The sequence below is a fragment of the Mytilus trossulus genome, chromosome 4 (assembly GCF_036588685.1).
Source record: "Mytilus trossulus isolate FHL-02 chromosome 4, PNRI_Mtr1.1.1.hap1, whole genome shotgun sequence".
Taxonomy (NCBI): Eukaryota; Metazoa; Mollusca; class Bivalvia; order Mytilida; family Mytilidae; genus Mytilus; species Mytilus trossulus.
In genome coordinates, this window is record NC_086376.1 from 27,763,260 (window position 1) to 27,782,466 (window position 19,207).

The 19,207-nt window shown below is 32.5% G+C and overlaps 1 protein-coding gene across 1 annotated transcript; it reads right to left on the reverse strand.

Annotated features, from left to right (window-relative positions):
• Positions 1 to 4,152: 4,152 nt before the first annotated feature.
• Positions 4,153 to 18,392, reverse strand: LOC134713840 (octopamine receptor-like). The gene is made up of 2 exons (XM_063575115.1): positions 18,071 to 18,392; positions 4,153 to 5,933 (listed from the first exon to the last, which is right to left on the reverse strand). The coding sequence occupies exon 2, from the start codon at positions 5,852 to 5,854 to the stop codon at positions 4,676 to 4,678; it is 1,179 nt and encodes a 392-aa protein (XP_063431185.1). The 5' UTR covers positions 5,855 to 5,933; positions 18,071 to 18,392; the 3' UTR covers positions 4,153 to 4,675.
• Between the last annotated feature and the right edge of the window lie 815 nt (positions 18,393 to 19,207).

Here is a 19,207-nt window from a genome sequence, read left to right on the forward strand (position 1 = left end):
ACGTATTAAAATGAAGGGAATGAACAGGAATAAATATACGGTACTTTGCTTTTGCGCCAATTGGCATTTCATTTGCGCCAAAAAAATCTTTCATTTGCGCGACAAACAATAATTCATTTACGCCAAAATAATACCTTTCAATTGCGCCAATATTACTGGTAAATACAGGTAAATAGTATAAAACATATAGATTTGGGGGAAAAAACTATGGATAATCAAAGTTTGTATCATTGATGTATTCATGTCTGGAAAATTTCTGCTCTCAAGTGCATACCATATTGATTAAAGATAGTCCGTTTTTTCATGAACTGCAGTCCATTTCAGTTATTATAATTGCTTTGCAAGGTTTATTTCTATTTGGGGTACACATACACGACTTGGTCTCCATTTTTTCAGAATGTATGATCTGATAATAAACTAAGTGTGGTCATCAAATATTACACACTTTTAAATTTTTCTCTTGTTTTATGTAAAAATTGAAAATGTCCATCTTGTCACCTCGAACATGTGAACACTATATATAATTATAAACCTTAGTGACTCTCAGCTTCTGAAATGAGTGTGGCATTGAACTCACCCCAATTATAAACCTTAGTGACTCTCGGCTTCAGAAATGAGTGTGGCATTGAACTCACCCCATTATCCAGAGAAATACTGTAGAGACAAACCTTTTAGAGAAATACATACTTAACGCTTCCGTTATTGCTTACCTGAATTACCTGTAAAATGGCACAAATGAAATATTACCTTGTGGCGCAAATGAAAGATTGTAATTTTCAAAAATTGGCGCAAATGCAATGCGCCCTAAATATATTATGCTTTCTGAGTAGAAACATATTCAGCAAGTTCTACGTACCCTTAATTGATTCATTTGACTGTCCAAATATAGAAATATCCGAGCTGTTTGCCTTATAAAGTGTATAAAAAAATAGGATCGTTACATATTTTCTTTGTTAGGAAAAGATCAAATAATTAAAACGAGTTCTTTCGATTCATTGGTCCGGACCACTCGGTCTTATAACGATGGTAAAATAATACACTAACGAACAGTCAAAGAAATAATTCAAGCTATTTTATTTTACTTGATTAGTTCATGTTTGTTTTCTTTACTAATTCAATTTTTCTTTCCTTAGACAGTATGTTTGATTGGATCCTTCGTACCTTTTTTAAAGTTGGTTCAATGGACACGTGTCTACGTGAAGGTTTCGATTTCAATATAAAGAATGCTTTCGCTAAACTACAGTAATACCAAATGTATAGTTTTTCATAGATTCAATGAAAAGTTGGGGTCACGTTTTTTTTCTACCTACAGGTTTATATGCAAAATTATCCTTTTGTAAAGTTAATAAATAGAAAACTCAATTGTGTTTTAGATAAAGAAAACCAAATGATAGAATGTTAAGACAAATTGTGAGAAGGTTAATACATCTTCCAGTCGACGCACTTCAACGCTGTATACTAGTAACTAATTAAAAGTTCATTATATCGTATTATCTTGACAAATCTTTTAAACAGTTAAACGTGAACATCATAGTAAAATACTTCAATAAATATAGTACACATGCTAAGTATTATCGTTTTCTCGGATGTTCCTAATGAAGGTTATTGTGTATTCCTTGTGGACGTTATTGTGTGTTCCTGGTGAAGTTTATCGTGTGTATACGTGGTGAAGGTATTGTGTGTGTTCCTGGTGTAGGTTAGCCTGTGTTTCTGGTGAAGGTTATCGTGTGTCTTTGATGAAGTTTATCGTGTGTTTTTGGTGAAGGTTGTTGTGTGTTCCTGGTGAAGTTTATCGTGTGTACGTGGTGAAGGTATTGTGTGTGTTCCTGGTGTAGGTTAGCCTGTGTTTCTGGTGAAGGTTATCGTGTGTCTTTGATGAAGTTTATCGTGTGTTTTTGGTGAAGGTTGTTGTGTGTTCCTGGTGAAGTTTATCGTGTGTACGTGGTGAAGGTATTGTGTGTGTTCCTGGTGTAGGTAACATGTGTTTCTGGTGAAGGTTATCGTGTGTCCTTGATGAAGGTTATCGCGTGTTTTTTTGTGAAGGTTGTCGTGTGTCGTGTTTCTGGTGAAGGTTGTCGTGTGTTCCTGGTGAAGGTTATCGTGTGTCTCTGATGAAGGTTATCGTGTGTTCTTGGTGAAGGTTGTCGTGTGTCGTGTTCCGGGTGAAGGTAATCGTGTGTTCCTGGTGACGATTATCGTTTGTGTTCGATGATGATATACCAGACGGTTTTGTTTATTGAAAATGAGTAATATTACATATTTTGTACACGCTCATTGACGGGGTTCGGGATTTCCTTGAAGATCCATGCGTGGACTTTGGCTGTTGTCTGCTCTTTGAAGGGTTGTTGTCTCTTTTTGACATATTCCCCATTTCCATTCTCAATTTTATATATCAAAAAGTATTACTACTTTTCACGGACACTGTAACTGCAAACGAAGCCTACTGTAAAATGTAATAAAATGTAAATTCGAAGATAAACTACGTAAGCCGAGATTGGTATTTCTATGAACAAAACGAGAATTGATAAGCTGTTTGAATCAGAAATTAACAAAATGATACATTCTGCATTGTATGACTTTTTTTCTTACTGAACTACAAAAAACATGGCTGTCACATTTCGTTTAAATTCTTATCATTGTATAAATGAAATATGCAATAAAATAAGAAGATGTGGTATGGTTGCCAATGAGAGAACTCTTTACAAGAGACAAAATGACACAGACATTAACAACTAAAGGTCACCATACGGTCTCCAACAACGAACCAAGTCTATACCGCATAGTCATCTATAAAATTCCCTTAAATGACTAAATGTAAAATAATTCAATGAGAAAACTTACAGCATATATGTAACGCAACAATAAATGACAACTACTGAATTACAGGATCCTGACTTGGGACAGGCACATACGGAATGTGGCGGGGTTAAAATCGTGTAATGGCCCCACTTCTCCCTCTAACCTGGGAGTAGGTGTAGTAAAAAAAAAGAACAAATAATAAAAACCAGTTGAAAAAGACATAACTCATCTGTTGAATACAAACAGTATACATCTAACAAAGACATTTTAGACGTGGACGGGTACTTTTACATCCCGAAAACAAAAAAGACCGATCGTACAGATCTGACTGCTTGTTGAAAGCCAATAACAACTAATAAAATATATAATGCACCAAGACTTTAATATCAATTAGTACACATCCAACACCCAATGCCTATTAAAATATAATATGCCGTCACATTAATTGTTTTGACATTTTGGTGTATTATTTTACCACAAGAGACAGCTGTCATAGATTTAATATTTCGCCTTCATAACTTGCTTGTCCATTTGCAAGATGACTAAAAAATATGATAGTTTTATTTTATTACCTGATGTTTGTCTTTTTCTGTATCCATTTGCATTTCAGAAAACATCTTCTTCCATGTACATTTTAAAGCTTATACATATTCTGATTGTTTTATAAATAACGCAATAAAAGCAATGCTCATAACGTATGTGACTTTAATTGAGATGTATCTAACAATGTCTACTCTGTATGTATACAATCCTAAATATTTATAATTGTGAACAAACATCAGTAAATTGGATAAAATTGAGCAAAATCTAGACATATTCATGATTACTCAATTTCTCGCGTCAGGTTAAATTGAAAGTAGAAAGCAATAATACTGTCCATAAATATGGTAAAGCCAAAAGGACCAATTGTCGCATATCAAAACAGGAACTAAATTTGAACCCTTAAATTTTTTTTTAAAGCTGTTTTTTTTTAATCAAATAATCTTTTGCGTAAATGCTTTTCTCCATCAACTGAATATACATGTTCTACAAACGAGGCTAGTTAGCACTTTATGTAGTTTTGCATTATATGAAAGAATTAAGAATTTAAGTCTAAAAGCAAAAAATGAAAGATTCATTTCAATACTAGTAGTATAAATATGATATCTGACAGACTGAAGTTAAGTGATGATAGTAATGATGTTTTTAAATAGATTTATCAAGTTTTTTTGTGATTTTTTTTTCGAGTTCATTGGCCAAAACAGGAGCTTCGTCATTACTTCATGTCTAGAGGTCACTCAATATTGATACATGAATATGATGAACTATGCTACACTCAGTACACTGCACATGAATATTTGGTTGAGTATGATGTGTTAATACGATTCTTTTGGAAGATCAAATGGATTCAATGAACAAACTATGTTTACAAATGAATGGTTTGATGTGACTTATTAATTTACACAAATTGAATACTGACGCTAGTAGAAACGTGTACTAGAGATAAATAACATTGAATTTCTTATATATTATAATCAGTGCGACTATTATGACTTGAAATTCGACAAGCTTATTCCTAACACTAATAGAAACTTGTACTAGATATAAACAAAAACCTTATACATTGTAATTAGTGCGACTATTACTATTGTAAATGGAAATTTGATAAGCTTAAATTAATATATCATGTTCTTAAAAACTCAAAAGCTTTTAGAAAAAGAATAAATATCATCATAATCACCTTCAAGTTGGTTTATAGTTAAGGATTATTTTATAACAAGTCTCCCACCTACAACACTTTTTCCAGTAAGGCATCATTATATTGTTAAAGCAAAACAAGTGTACAGTTCAATGTTGTGATATTAAAGAGTAGAATGTTAATGATATCAACAAAACATCACAACTGTGCGCGACGTGGTGTTCTTGATTGACGTAGATTAGGCTGTCTACGACAAAACTTGCGAAACATATACTGAAAAGCATTTCTAAAATCCACATTGAAGATCGTGTAAATAATTGGATTCAAACAGGAGTTAACATACCCAAGAATAACTAAAGCTAATTCCAGGTACGATCCTCTTAAGCCACAATCTTTACAGAATGGGTTCAATAGATATACAGAAAAAAATGGCAGCCAACAAAATATGAACGCACCCATTATCATTCCCAGTGTTCTTGCTGCTTTCTTTTCTTTTGTGAGTGATATTTTCTGTCTTTCCTTGAAAAATTGTTCCAGTTTTTGAGATGAGCTATTCGCAGTAGGGGGTCTTCCCAGTAAAGGTGAAGGATGCATACTCGGTGTTCTCGTTTCAGCAGTATCGTTGTTACTTTCATTTGACACCAAATCTATTTGTACCTCAGGAGTATTTGATTTTCCATTTAATACTACTAATTTTGAAGCTGCACATGCTTGAGCCCGCTTCCGTAGTCTTTCTCTGGTTGCCAAGAATATTTTTAAATAAACAAATGACATAATCGCCAGAGGTATAAAAAATGAACCACATGCTGAGTAAACAACAAAACCTAGTTCTTCAGTTAGATGACATATGTTGGCGTCGCTGTCGTATAGACTTCCGGTGTCGCTCCAACCAAGTAATGGTGGCACTGATACAATTGCTGCAAGTGACCAAATAAGGACAATCATTAACAACACGAGTTTTACAGTCCGCCTTCGGGCATAGTTGATAGGATCATGAATAGCAAAATAACGATCCAAAGCAATACCACAAATATTGAAAATAGATGCTGTACAAAGTAAAATATCCGATGTAAGCCACAAATCACAGAACGCTGAGCCATATGACCAGGTCCCAGCAATGGTATTTGTTATGTGAAACGGCATCACTATCGTGGCAACTGCCATGTCCGCAAAAGCCAATGAAATCACTAGGAAATTCTGAACATTTCGCAATGGTCTGTAGATAAAAATTGCAGCAATTACAAATGTGTTCCCCGTTAATGTAATAAATATAACAACAGAGAGCAAGATAGTTACAATATAAACTTCCACCAAACGGCCTAACTCATCATGCAAATGACTGAAATTGAAAGAATCGTTTGTGAAATTCTTGGCCATTTCCTATATAGCTGTCTGTTTAATCGTCTGTTGTGTACTAATGATGCATCATGTCTCGTGGAGGAAATAATTCATGTGCCTGTAAAAGTAAGAAAGCGTCGAATCAATTAAATGACAATTTAAGTAAAAAGCTGTCACTCTCGTGACGTGAAAACAGCATATATCTTACCGGTAATTACCTCAATTCTTATAAAAATTACGAATCAGACGCTTCCTTTAGATTTTAAATTGGCTCTTAGCATCCAAACAAGGTCTCAGATGTTCACATCTTTAGATACGTTATGCTGGTGAACTTTGAGTAGAGCTGTAATTACAAGCTGATTGATCACTAGCTTCACCACTTCCAAATGAAATTGAGTTGTCAATACACGTCCATATGAAGTTGTCCACTTGAAAAAAATCGCCACTGATCACGCGAGGTTAGAACAAAAGATAGTAATTTCAGGATTGACAGCCTCTGGCACTTATAAATTTTACAGGGCTCATAACAAGCATGGCGATCATACCGCAACTACTTTTTTTTTTATACATAAAGTCTATCAATGATACCAACAACAAAACTGACTAAGCTGCGTGATAATAAAACTTAAGTTATTAGATTTCCACATTGTGTCATAATTTGTTTTTAAATATAGAAAATACAATGAGAAAGATGGATTTTTTTCAAGAAAAGCATAAACAAGAAAATGACAATGTACAGCATAAAGAGAAGCAGGACATTTGTAGTACTGTGTAGCAATTAGGTAACTTCAGTTACTTTACTGTGTGTTCATCGTTTTGTTATTTTGTTCAAAATTTTTTATTCAATGCTTTTTATCTTTTCTCTCCTTTTTACCTCATTAAATTTAACTATTATACATTTACCAACCATAAATTCAATTATTATACATTTAACAACCATGAATTCAATTATTATACATTTACCAACCATGATTAATTTGTTTATAAAGTTATCAAACATATATTTTCTTCAAACAGTTAAACGCTTAAAACTGCCCCCCCCCCCCAAAAAAAAAAGTTAATAAGTCGGTAAAATCCGAGTTGCATTTGCCACATGTGGAGCAGGATCTGCCTACCCTTTCGGAAGCACCTGTGATCACCCAAGTTTTACTCAGTCTTTAGTTATCTGTGTGTTTTTTTTTTGTGTACTATTATTTGTCTGTTTGTTTTTTTCATTTTTAGCAATGGCGTTGTCAGTTTATTTTCGATTTATGAGTGACTGTTTCTCTGGTATCTTTCGCCCCTCTTTGGTTTATACTTCACGTTTACGTTCTTTTTGTTTGTTTTACCACAGTATCACGTTCTTTTGACATTGTTGATAACGAATCGGTGCTATTTATGGTTGTAATTAATTTTTAAAGACCATGAATAATGGATGCAAGCTTTTTTTTTTATGTCCGTCGATGTCAATGCAGCCTAAACATGTCTTATTTCAATCAATTATACCTTGACTGATTAACTGTTTCAAACTATAGTTATACATCTGATGGTCTGTAACATGTTTTGACCATATGCTTTTGTCAATTGATGTGGTAACTCAAGTAGATTTTTCGAGATTTTTATCAAAAATAGACACCTTTAAGGATTTCAGTACTACTAAACTAATTTTCCATGTGTAATTTAAACAGATATGGTAATTTTCCGGTCAGCATAATTAGATTTAATACTTTATCCGTGCACGAAGGGCTGTGTGCAGTGTATAACTACGCAGTCACTTCCGATCAGAGTCGTGGCTTTAGAGCCCGCTGCTTCGTACAAAAAGACGGAATATTCTGAACATTAAAGAACATTTCAACAACTCTTTTAAACAGAAGACCTCCTTCGAGGCAAACTATCTGCATGTTTCAATAAAATAGAGAATGGAAATTGGGAATGTATCAAAGAGACAGCAACCTGACCAAAGAGTAAAAGACAACCGAAGGCCACCAATAAATAATCAACATAGCGAGAAAATCCCCCATCCGGAGGGCTACTTATAAAGCTGACCAATAAATAAAAATATGAACTATTGGTAGTCCGGCGTATGTACCTTTTGGATTTATTGCTCTATATATTCTCGTTTTAAAAATTGGCATGATAAATTTCCCACTAGATGTTAAATGAAAAAGTAAATGGCTCATTGCTTTTGAGAGTGGGGACGATTCTTGGTGAACAAATTTCTTAAAGTGTTGTCTTTTGCAGAAACTTTTTTAATTAATACTACATGTAATTTCAAAGCATCTATCTGTAACTAAAAGTAAAGTCACAAAAATACTGAACTACGAGAAAAAATCAAATTGGAAAGTCCCTAATCAAACGGAAAAATCAAAAGCTCTGGAACATATCAAACAAATGGATAACAACTGTCATATTCCTGACTTTTTACATGTATTTTCTTATGTAGAAAATGGTGGATTAAACCTGGCTTTGGTTGTATTTGTAAGAATAATAAGCATACACTTTTTTACCACTTACCTTAAACATAACGAAAAAGTAAAAACACAAAAATACTAAACTCCGAGGAAAATTCAAAAGAGAAAATCAAAAATCAAAAGGCAAAATCAAAAGTCCATACACATCAAACGAATGGATAACAACTGTCATATTCCTGACTTGGAACAGGCATTTTTTAATGTAGAAAATGGTGGATTGAACCTGGTTTTATAGCTAGCTAAACCTCTCACTTTTATGACAGTCGCATCAAATTCCATTACATTGTCAACGATGAATGAACAAAACAAACATACTCAAAGAGTAAAAATGTCAAAAAAAGGGGTACAGCAATCGATAGGTTGTTTACCAAATCTCTTATCTGTTTATCAAATCTCTTATATCTCTCTAAGAGAGTAAAATATGTTTTCTTTGTAATTTTCGTCAAATTAAAGCACTATATTTTTCTAATAAACTTGGCACAAAAGGATGACCCGACCTCGAATTCATAACTGTATTTTCACAAATATGATTATGATTACTTTAATCAATTAGATTATCCTAACAGTGGAAAACATTCCCATTTAAGTGAAGTTTCATCGTGCGTAGATAATGACTGCATTATTTGGAAATGATGGTTCTATTCATATTATCACCACCGAGAGGAATACTAAATGATCAGGATGTACTTCTTTTATCATAATCTTCGCCGATTACAAACGTAGTTCTACAAAACCAATTCATATATATTTAACGTAGTAAACTAGAAAAAAAAACACTATTCAGGTTAAATGACACAGGGACAATTATTTACATTAGTATGTCTGCATCAAACAAACGTATTTTGTTTTTGGAGTTTTTCTTATCCATGACATTGTCAGTTTGTTTCCGACCTACGGGTTTGAATGACCCTTTTGTATCTTTTGTCTCTCTTTTGAAAAGTAAACATAGTTGGTGTTCAATCATTTTACAAAATATAATTTCAATAGAAAAGAGGGACGAAATATACCAGAAGGACGAACCATACCAGAGGGACAGTCAAACTCATAAATCGAAAATCAACTGACAACGCCATGGCTAAAAACGAAAATGACAAACACCATTGTACACATGACACAACATTGAAAACTAAAGAATAAGCAACACGAACCCCACCAAAAACTAGAGGTGATCTCAGGTGCTCCGGAAGGGTAAGTAGACAAGCACGGGAATTTCGTATCAATTGGGAGATATATGCAGGTGCTGCTGAAATTTTCAGACTAGATGTAAGTCAAAAATATATTTATATAGAAGAAGAATATGGAATATGTTCTGATTTAAAAAGCAAACATGTACAATGATAGTAGAGAAACACTTATGAGAAATTCAGTAGAAAATAGTGAAATTCTTTCTCAGAATCTATAAGAATACTTGTATGAAATTTGATTGGTTAAGATGTGTCAATCAATCTCATGCCAGTGTCCTATCTAGACAAACAACCTTAATAAACAAGTAAAGAAGCTAATCTACTGGGAATTTATGTCTCGTTTGTTATTCTCCGAGCCAAAACACAGGAAATTCTATGGTTCTACGAGAATATTTGTTAGCAGAATTCCTGAAATAAGTAGAATATTTTTTGATCCGATAAGCTACATAACCTTAAGCAAATATCCGTCAATAGTGATAGCGGCTAGAGTGAGAAATGTGTCAATTAAAAAAACGAATGTCGGAAGCGAAAGGGGAGACTTCGTCTTGTAAATTAAAACATTTCATACAAGTATTTATGTCAACAAAGATTTCATACGTATTTTGTCAATTCATGAAAAATATATTCATTATCAAGGAAAATAATTGTAAAAACATCGTTTACTAGCACCCTGGAATTGTTTAGTATACTATTTGTATAAATGAGATTATAGATACATTACCTCTTTATCTGCAATTTATGTTTGTGAATGTCATTCATCAAAGAATAATTATGAATGAGTTGGGATTTTTTATTTTTATCATCGCTTGATTTTTTTTTTTATTAAAAAGTAAAAGAACGTTCATATCAGTCAGATGTGCGTGTGATGAAGACCCATTGGTGGCCTTCGGCTGTGTTTTTTTTTTCTCTTTGGTAAGGTTGTAGTTCCTGACACATTCCACATTTACATTCTTTATTTTATGCTATCCTGAGAAAGATACTTGTATCTTTTATATAGTTTATAATTATTTGATTATAATTGATTTCATGCGTGGTCAAAACTTATATCTCAGATTGTACATTTTTAGTGAGAAGAGAAGCCGCCAACCTCCTCTGTCGATAAGAAGAGAACAACACCGTTTGAGATGCTTTCAGCGTGTCAGTTGTAGACATGTTGGGTTTTAAAACCAAGTATCAAGTAAAAGAAGAAACATTGTAGCTCTCACGGATGACAATAAAAGAGGTAATTTGTTTTGATACATCCCCTTTCGATTGCCAGTAATATGTGACTCATTTTAATCGAATATGCCCTAGCAAGCCTTCTTCAGACTTTTATAGATATTATCTGGAATAATGGTTTTGGATCTTTGTATTTTGTGATGAATAAATATAATGAATGGTATTTCAATACAGGCCCGTAGCCAGGAATTTCATACGAACCACTTTAACCCCCTGGTTACGGGTACGTCAATATGATAGACAGTAATCCAAAGCACCCATAGGTTAACGCAAATCTCTAAAACTCCGTTTAACTTTTTCATCTTTACTTTTCATTAATTGGTGATCATTCGGAAGTTTACTTAACCTATACTATAACATCAGACTATAACCGGCTTTGGCATTCTTTAAATTGTGTATTCATAAACAAAACATTACACATCTCTAAATCTCTTTGTAACATTTTCACCTTACTTTTCATTGTTTGTTGTGAAGAGGATTTACTAATCTATAATATAACCGGCTCTGGTATTCTATAATTGTGTGTTCACATAACAAAACCTTCTTCTTTTATTGTCTAAACAATAAAAACATCACATCAAAGTATACTATCAATTAAATAAGGTTAAGAGAATGCAAGGTCAGGAAGAAATTTGGAAAAGACAAACCAGATGAACAAGAGGAGGATTGTGTTATACATCAAGTAGACAGCACAACACACAAACCTTAATATAGCTGCAGATCTTCGACTTTTAAGAGGCCATAATCATATGCCAAGGAGATAGTAATTTTATCACAATAAAATAATTTAAAATAGTTTTTTTTTATGTTATCTGTTTTTTTCGTATTCTGACCCCCCTCCCCCTTCCACCCCAACCCCAACTTCTCTATTTGACCACTTATAACACAATGTGCAAAAGTCGACAAGCCTGATAGATAAGACTAATGACCAGCGGAACTGGAAAGAATAACAAAGAGAAAAGATCTACCAAGATTTGATAGCGACTCAATAGTCATAAAATACAAATCTAGAAATGAGCAGTCACAACCGGATATTGCCCGCAACTATTATAATCACCATAATTGGTTGTTTAACAAACACAGGCTCAGAATAGGTGAAACGTGCTTCAGAACTGTGTGAAATATGTAATTCTTTTTTTTAATTGGATATCACGCTTTTTTACGTTTTCATTATATTGTCGAAGAAGATAATAATAAAGATGGATTGGTATTTAACGTCCAATGGCAAATATTGCACGTGTAACAAGCAAAGGGTCATGTTATTGTGATACGATAGGTAACATTACGTCCATATGGAGACACATACTACCCGAACACGCTTTCTTGTCTCCTAGCAGACTTTGCTATGCCTACCCACTAAACTCAAAGCGCAAATCAAAGACGCAGCAAATCCCAATTTTCCAGTCTTTGGTTTGACGCTGTTTGGAATCGAACCAATGACCTCCCGTCCACCAAAACGTGTTTTTTTTAAACCTAGCCCAGAACCCCCTTTTAAAAATGACTGGATCCGCCCTTATTTAACGTCCTAGTTTGAATGAAAATTTAGAAAAATAGAAGCATTTTGCATCAGACTGGCGAAAGTCAGTACAATACTCAATAAATCCCTACCAAAATCAGTTGTACTACCGCCATTATAAATTTCGGTCAGTGGCGTTACAAAGGAAAATAACGAAAATGCCGAACTCCGAGGAAAATTCACAACGGAAAGTCTGTAATCAAACGGCAAAATCAAAAGCTCAAACACATCAAACAAATAGATAACAACTGTGATATTCCTGACTTAGTACGGGCATTTTCTTAAGGAGAAAATGGAGGATTAAACAAAATAGCTTATAAAGAAAAACAAACAATCAATTGTAATACAGACTAAGAAAAGACGACCAACACTGATATACTAAGAAAATTACCATTAGTTACGTGTCTTAAGTTGATTTTCAAGGCAAAAATAAATATATCACAAGAGATTAAGTCGAGTATGGTGTATTTTCAATGTGTTGTTCTGTCGTTACAAACACTATAAAAAGAATGGTTAACGTGAAACTAGATGTTAATGGTTCAGACGAGGCTAGAAGAAAATAATAAAAAAAAAGATTAGCTTTTAGCATTAAGAAAGGTGTCAAGAAAGGAGAAAAAAATGGAAAAAGTAATGAACATGGCAGAAATTCACAAATATTTAATAACAGAAGATTATTCTTACAAAATGATTGATCCAAAGAACTATTCTGAAATTTGTTCACATTTGTCGTACTATAAAATGGAATATATCATAAGAATTCGAATGAGAAAAATATCAGTTCTTAAAATTATATATATATATATTGCTAATAAAGATCATATCTTCATCATGCAAAAATATAACGCATGCAATAGTCCCTATTCAGGGATTTAGAAGATTTCAAGACAAACCAAATTCTGCTTAAAGAGCATGTATAAATTCAGACACAATCTCTGTACACGTTTATATGCATTAATGAGCAGCCTTAAAAGCAAGCTACAAATTAGAAAGCAAATTAAATTCTGTTTTTTTCCAATTTATCTTAGTAAAACAGTATCAACACCAGGCAATTGAATACAATCGGAAGATTAATGTGAAATCTAAAGTGAAAGATAATGTTATAAAATGTCTTTCACTGCCAAGATTACAAGTGATAAAATCAAAGTCATGTCCGAAAGGCTCAAAGCTAATATTTTATAAAATTAAAACACTGCTGCTACAAAACGAATTAAGCAAAGTAAATCCTTTTGAGTATGGTATTTTCTTTGAGTTTTTTTTATATATAGAAAACAAATCCTTTTCCATTTATTGACGAAAGAATTCACGTTAAATCATAGTTTACAACCATTTCTAATCTTATTAAAGTAAGATTTGTGATTCAACTGTACTTAAAATAGTATTTCGACGAGTATGCGATTAGCAATAGATCTAAATTTTAATCAGATTGCAACCTTTATTTGATAGTTATCAATCTATGTATTGCTGAAGAATTTAATTCATGTATGCACGACTCGTACAAAGAGTTACTAATTTACCGTGAAACACAACAAACGTTGAAACTGTTGCTGCAACATTCTGATTATATGAAAGCATCATATTTTAAAAGGTAATGACGTTGCTAACGTAATTTGTTATTTTCGCGACGTCAAACTGTGACATATCGGGAAAAGATGCATTTTTCGACTGATTTTTATCATTCAAACTGATTTAATTTGAAAACGAGTTCATGGACCCCTATTTTTCAAAACAGCAATTTGTTTCATTTTGCAGGGAGATTATGTGACCCAAATTTTATAAAACCGTAAATAGAGGATTTTTTAAAAATTTTGATAAACATGCAGCAAAAAATTGACGTATTTTCCTCAATTCATGAACTTTTGATAAATTGATAGGTATATTTCTGAATAAAAAATGCATATTTTTTTTAGGATACTTATAAAATACAGAAATTACCGATCATTTAACAAAAAACAATTTGTGTTTATCTTTTATAACAAAAAAGTTAGAAAAAGAAATTACGGCCACAAATCTTGAATTTTGAGCAAATATACAAAATTTCGACCTCATTTTACTCAAAAAGTAGGACATGCAGGTATATTTTTTATTCATATTTGATTTAATCAGGTAAAAAATAGCCTATATGCAATTTTCATAAACTTGTAAATACAGGATCAAAACTGTATCGTATGCCCTTAACACGTAAATGAAAAACCGTTAGAGTATTGTTTATGTATAAAAGACATATTATTTAATTAACTTACTGGACACTATCATTTCTACTTTCGCCTTGAATTGCTTGCACCGACGAGTGGTGTTTGGTTTCATAAAATACCAACACGTAAAAAAAATCAGAAATTGTTATTTTTGGATTTACCGAGAAGATGTGTTCATATTTCACAATGTTACGCCACTGAGTAACTCATTAAACGACGCTATGTAGTTATTATGATCAGTATAGAAATATTAACCATCAATTACAAAGTAATCAAAACCTCTACATCAATTATTTTAGAAATCTGATGAAGTTTTTTTTTATAGAATCAAGTACTACACACGTAATCTATTGACAAGAGTTAATCAAAACAAATAACTCAATAAATTCAAATAAGAATAGATGAATAAAGAATTGGAAAACAAAAACAAAATATAATCCCTCCAAAAAAGAATTTAAAAAAAGCTTAAGTACATTATAGACTTGCTGAATATCTGAATAAAGACGCTTGTTCTTGTAATCATTGTTCTTTTCTTTGTCGTTTCAAGCCTCTTTTTTCTACACTGAAAACGACTTAACGTTGTCTCGTTGACAATCATACCACATTTTCTTATGCGTATGTTCGAGCTATCCGTTAAGGTGTGACCGAGGCTTTAGGCATCCGTTCGAGCTATCCGTTAAGGTGTGACCGAGGTTTAAATGAACAAGTGATACATACTACAGGTATTAGATGATCTGTTATATAAGTACAGTTTAAATATCCCAGGGAGCCTTCACCGATACAGCTGAGTAGTGCTGAGGCGTTAGTCGACCAATAAGTCTAGGGGCCAACTTTAATAACTTTGAGCTTTGATACCCGAAATTCTGATTATTAGTAACTGTATAGTTTTCATCAAATCACAAAATGTATCCAAAATGAGCGAAAAATAAACACAATACAGCGACCAACGAATGCCGCATGGCTTTATATAAAAGTGAGAGCACAAGCCTTCCCTTGTAACCTGGGACAGCGGTGAAACAACACAACATAAGCAATCTTAGAAAACTATGACCTAGTGTTATATATGCATAACAAGGGTATAGGACTTCTTGGGTAGATTAAACACAAGAAGATGAGGTATGATTTCCAATGAGATGAGACAACTATCCACCAGAGACCAAATGGCATAGAGGGTAACAACTATGATAGGTCACCATATGGCCTTCCAAGTCAGAACCGATAAAGACAATATTCAAAGATTATACTATGAAGTTAGATCGATAAGAATAACTTTATTCAAAAGAACAATGAAATGGCTTAGAAGGTAATAACTATGATAGGTCACCATATGGCCTTCAAAGTCAGAACCGATAAAGACAATATACAGATTATACGATAAAGTTAGATTGGTAAGTATATTGTATTCAAAGGAACGATACGTGTTCTATGGGTAGTGTCTTAATTTACGAGCCCAACAAACAAAATCCTTGTAAAAAAGAATGCAATATATCCTAAGTGCAAAAAAAAATCGATTTACTTATATTAAAGGCTTTAGAACTGAAAAAGGTGAATCTTTATAAATATATAAATAGATTGTTTTTATTTTTTTACTTTTACGTGTTTTATGGCATATGTTTTATTTGTCTTTTTGTTCATTTTCTTTAAAATGTTTATTTATATGTTATCTTTTTGTGTATGTTTGCCTCTATAAAATGAGTATTTATATGTTATCTTTTGGTATGCTTATGTCACAAAGCTTTTTGAATATGAGGTATATGGCAATACAATCAAAGTTCTTAATTTAGTAAACATTTAGTAGCAGGTTTAAAGAATTTTGTAGTACAACAATGCCACTGTTTATACAGATTTTGTTCGTTGAAATCTACAGATACGAAAAAGAACCATTATAAACACAGTAAGAAAGGCAGGAAGACCGAACACCATCTTTAACTGAAAATATACCGTATAGAACGAAGAACCGTCTGTTTATGTAATTTTCATTATGGTTTTTCACTCATCTATATATGTGTACTTTCTCGTAATACACGGAATTATCCCAATAAAATGGCAATTATGGATGTTAATATTATCAGATTTATATATATATATATTTTAAATAGTTTCTCAAGGTAAATTTGCGCAGTGTTATTGAACTTTTGTTTAATATTTGACCATTTAAAGTCTTACAACAACACTGACGGTGATTCAAAAAAAAAATTGAACACGTCTGCTATTATCATGCAATTAATGCCAATAGGAATATCTGCAACATACCAATAAACATTTTTCTAGAACTGGTGCCAATAGGAATATCAAAAAAACATACCAATAAACTTTTCACTAGGTCTGGTGCTAATAATCATATCTCCACCATATCGATAATTTTTTCACTAGATCTGGTGCCAATAGGAAGATGGGTAACCTATTGATAATTTTTCCACTATATCTGGTGCCAATAGGAATATGTGTTACCTATTGATAATTTTTTCGCTAGATCTGGTGCCAATAGGAATATGGGTAACCTATTGATAAATTTTTCACGAGATCTGGTGCCAATATTAATATCTGCACCCTATCGACAAACTTTTCACTAGGTCTGGTGCAAATAGTAATATCTGCACCCTATCGACAAACTTTTCACTAGGTCTGGTGCAAATAGTAATATCTACTCCCTATCGATATTTTTTTTACTAGATCTAGTGCCAATAGGAATATCTACATCCTAATGGTAAAATTTATTTTCTTTACAATTGGTGCCAATAGGATTATGGTTAACCCATCGATAAATATTTGAAATTTTTACTAGGTCTGGTGCCAATAGTAATATATATCTAAACCGTATCGACAAAATTTTCACTAGGCCTCGGCAAATTGTAATATCAAAACCCTATCGGTTAACTTTTCACTAGAACTGGTGCCAATGGGAATATGTACACCCTATCGATAATCTTTTCTATAGACCTAATAATTTCGTCTACTCTTCGATTTTGTTTAGCATAGAAAAGTAACAATGGGATTATAACAATTTAAAGGTGAAAACTTAGAAAGGAAATAATGAAAGTTGAAACTGATGAAAAAATATAACAAAACTAGTATATTTGTATCAGTAGAAACTTCATTTTAGGTGTAGGTATTAGCAAATATTGAAGTAGAAACCATCCGATTCGCATCTAATGGTTTGTACATTAAAATAATAATTGCTTGTATTGCAGCTCTTCATTTTTACGCTTAATGACGGCTCTTTAGAGATAAATTTAAAGACGAGGAATCAAGGAACGACAAAGGAGCAATGTTAAAAAGTAAGTCAGATTTGCAAACAAATTTGGGTCACTTATAACGTACAAATTTGAAAAAAATAAATATTTGGACCATTTTAAAATTTATCAAACAGTTAACTATAATTGTTGTATAACATTGCAAAAGTGTTTATTCATAGAAAATAAGGGAATAGTGGCGACAAACTGCATATTCCCCCCAAAAAATATTAATGATAAAAGAATAAAATAAAAATATGGTAAATAAAAATAAATATCAAGTTATTTTTTTTTTGCACATAAATGAATAGAAACAAAACAAAAAAAACCTATACAACATAAGCATAATAATAAGAAAATCATTAGTAAAATGTGTATCCATAGAATCTATATAATCTTACAAAACAACTTTAACATCGCTGGTTTAGTCTCGATCATTGTAAGGTAAATAAATATACTCACATGTTGCCTTCCTTATCCTTGGTACATATGAACGGTTGTATGCGTGTCACACTTCATTGTTAACTTTATTGTATCATATTTAAATGTTTCTTAATGAAATCTATCACTCCGAGTAAATAAACTAATTTGTTTTGATAGGCTGTCAATCTAATTGTTGCCAGAAAAATACATCTCTGTTCTGCTATTAAATGGTAGCGATGGGAAGTATAATTTAACCGTGACCGAGAAGTCACCCCAACATTAATGAATTTGAAGCCTATGGCAGCGTCAACTTCTATAATGAAAAAACCAACTGCGGAAAAAACACGTATAGATCTGTTTTATCTTGTCTGGCGTTTATTTATAATGACGGGATCAATCGAAGCCCGTGTAAATACAGCTGTTTGTGGTTGTATTTTTTCTTGTTGTGAGCTTCCGATTGATTTTCTTTTTCAAATGAATCGTTAGAAATTCAAATGACATCAGTTTACAACAACAATCAACGCCGCATAAATCTGAACAACGACCCTGATAATGAAGCACGAAGAACGTTAATCCGGGATACGACAAACAATAAATAATACAAATAAGATGTATACTCGCTAACTAATTGCTTGTACTTTTTTAAATAGCACTATTGATATTTTCAATCAATTTTGGAATCCAGTAGTGACATAACACATACGCAGGTTACTGTTTATTTGTAAATTAATTTCTCTAAGATCCTCTAAGGCATTGACCATGCTTCTTTTGTTTTTATATTTTTTTCAAGTTATAAAGGAGTAATACGAAGTTCAAAACATAAATAATTATATAAGTGTTTATGGTATTTATGCCATCCAAAATGTTTAATTCTCTTTCACTTTCTCTCCGCTAAACATTTTTTGAAATGTTCTTTCTATACTTCAGTCTATTAATAGTCGCTGTAGTCTGCAACTATGTCATTTAAAATTGTTGTCATATTAGTTGTCGCTTACATCTATGGCATTTTTTTGGGTCATATTAGTTGTTGCTTACATTTAGGGCATTTGTTTGTCATATAAGCTGTCGCACACGTTTGTTGATAATATATCTGACTATTTGATCTCTGGTGGAGTTTTGTCTCATTGGCTATCATACCACTTCTTATTTTCATATTGGATCATACCACATTTTATT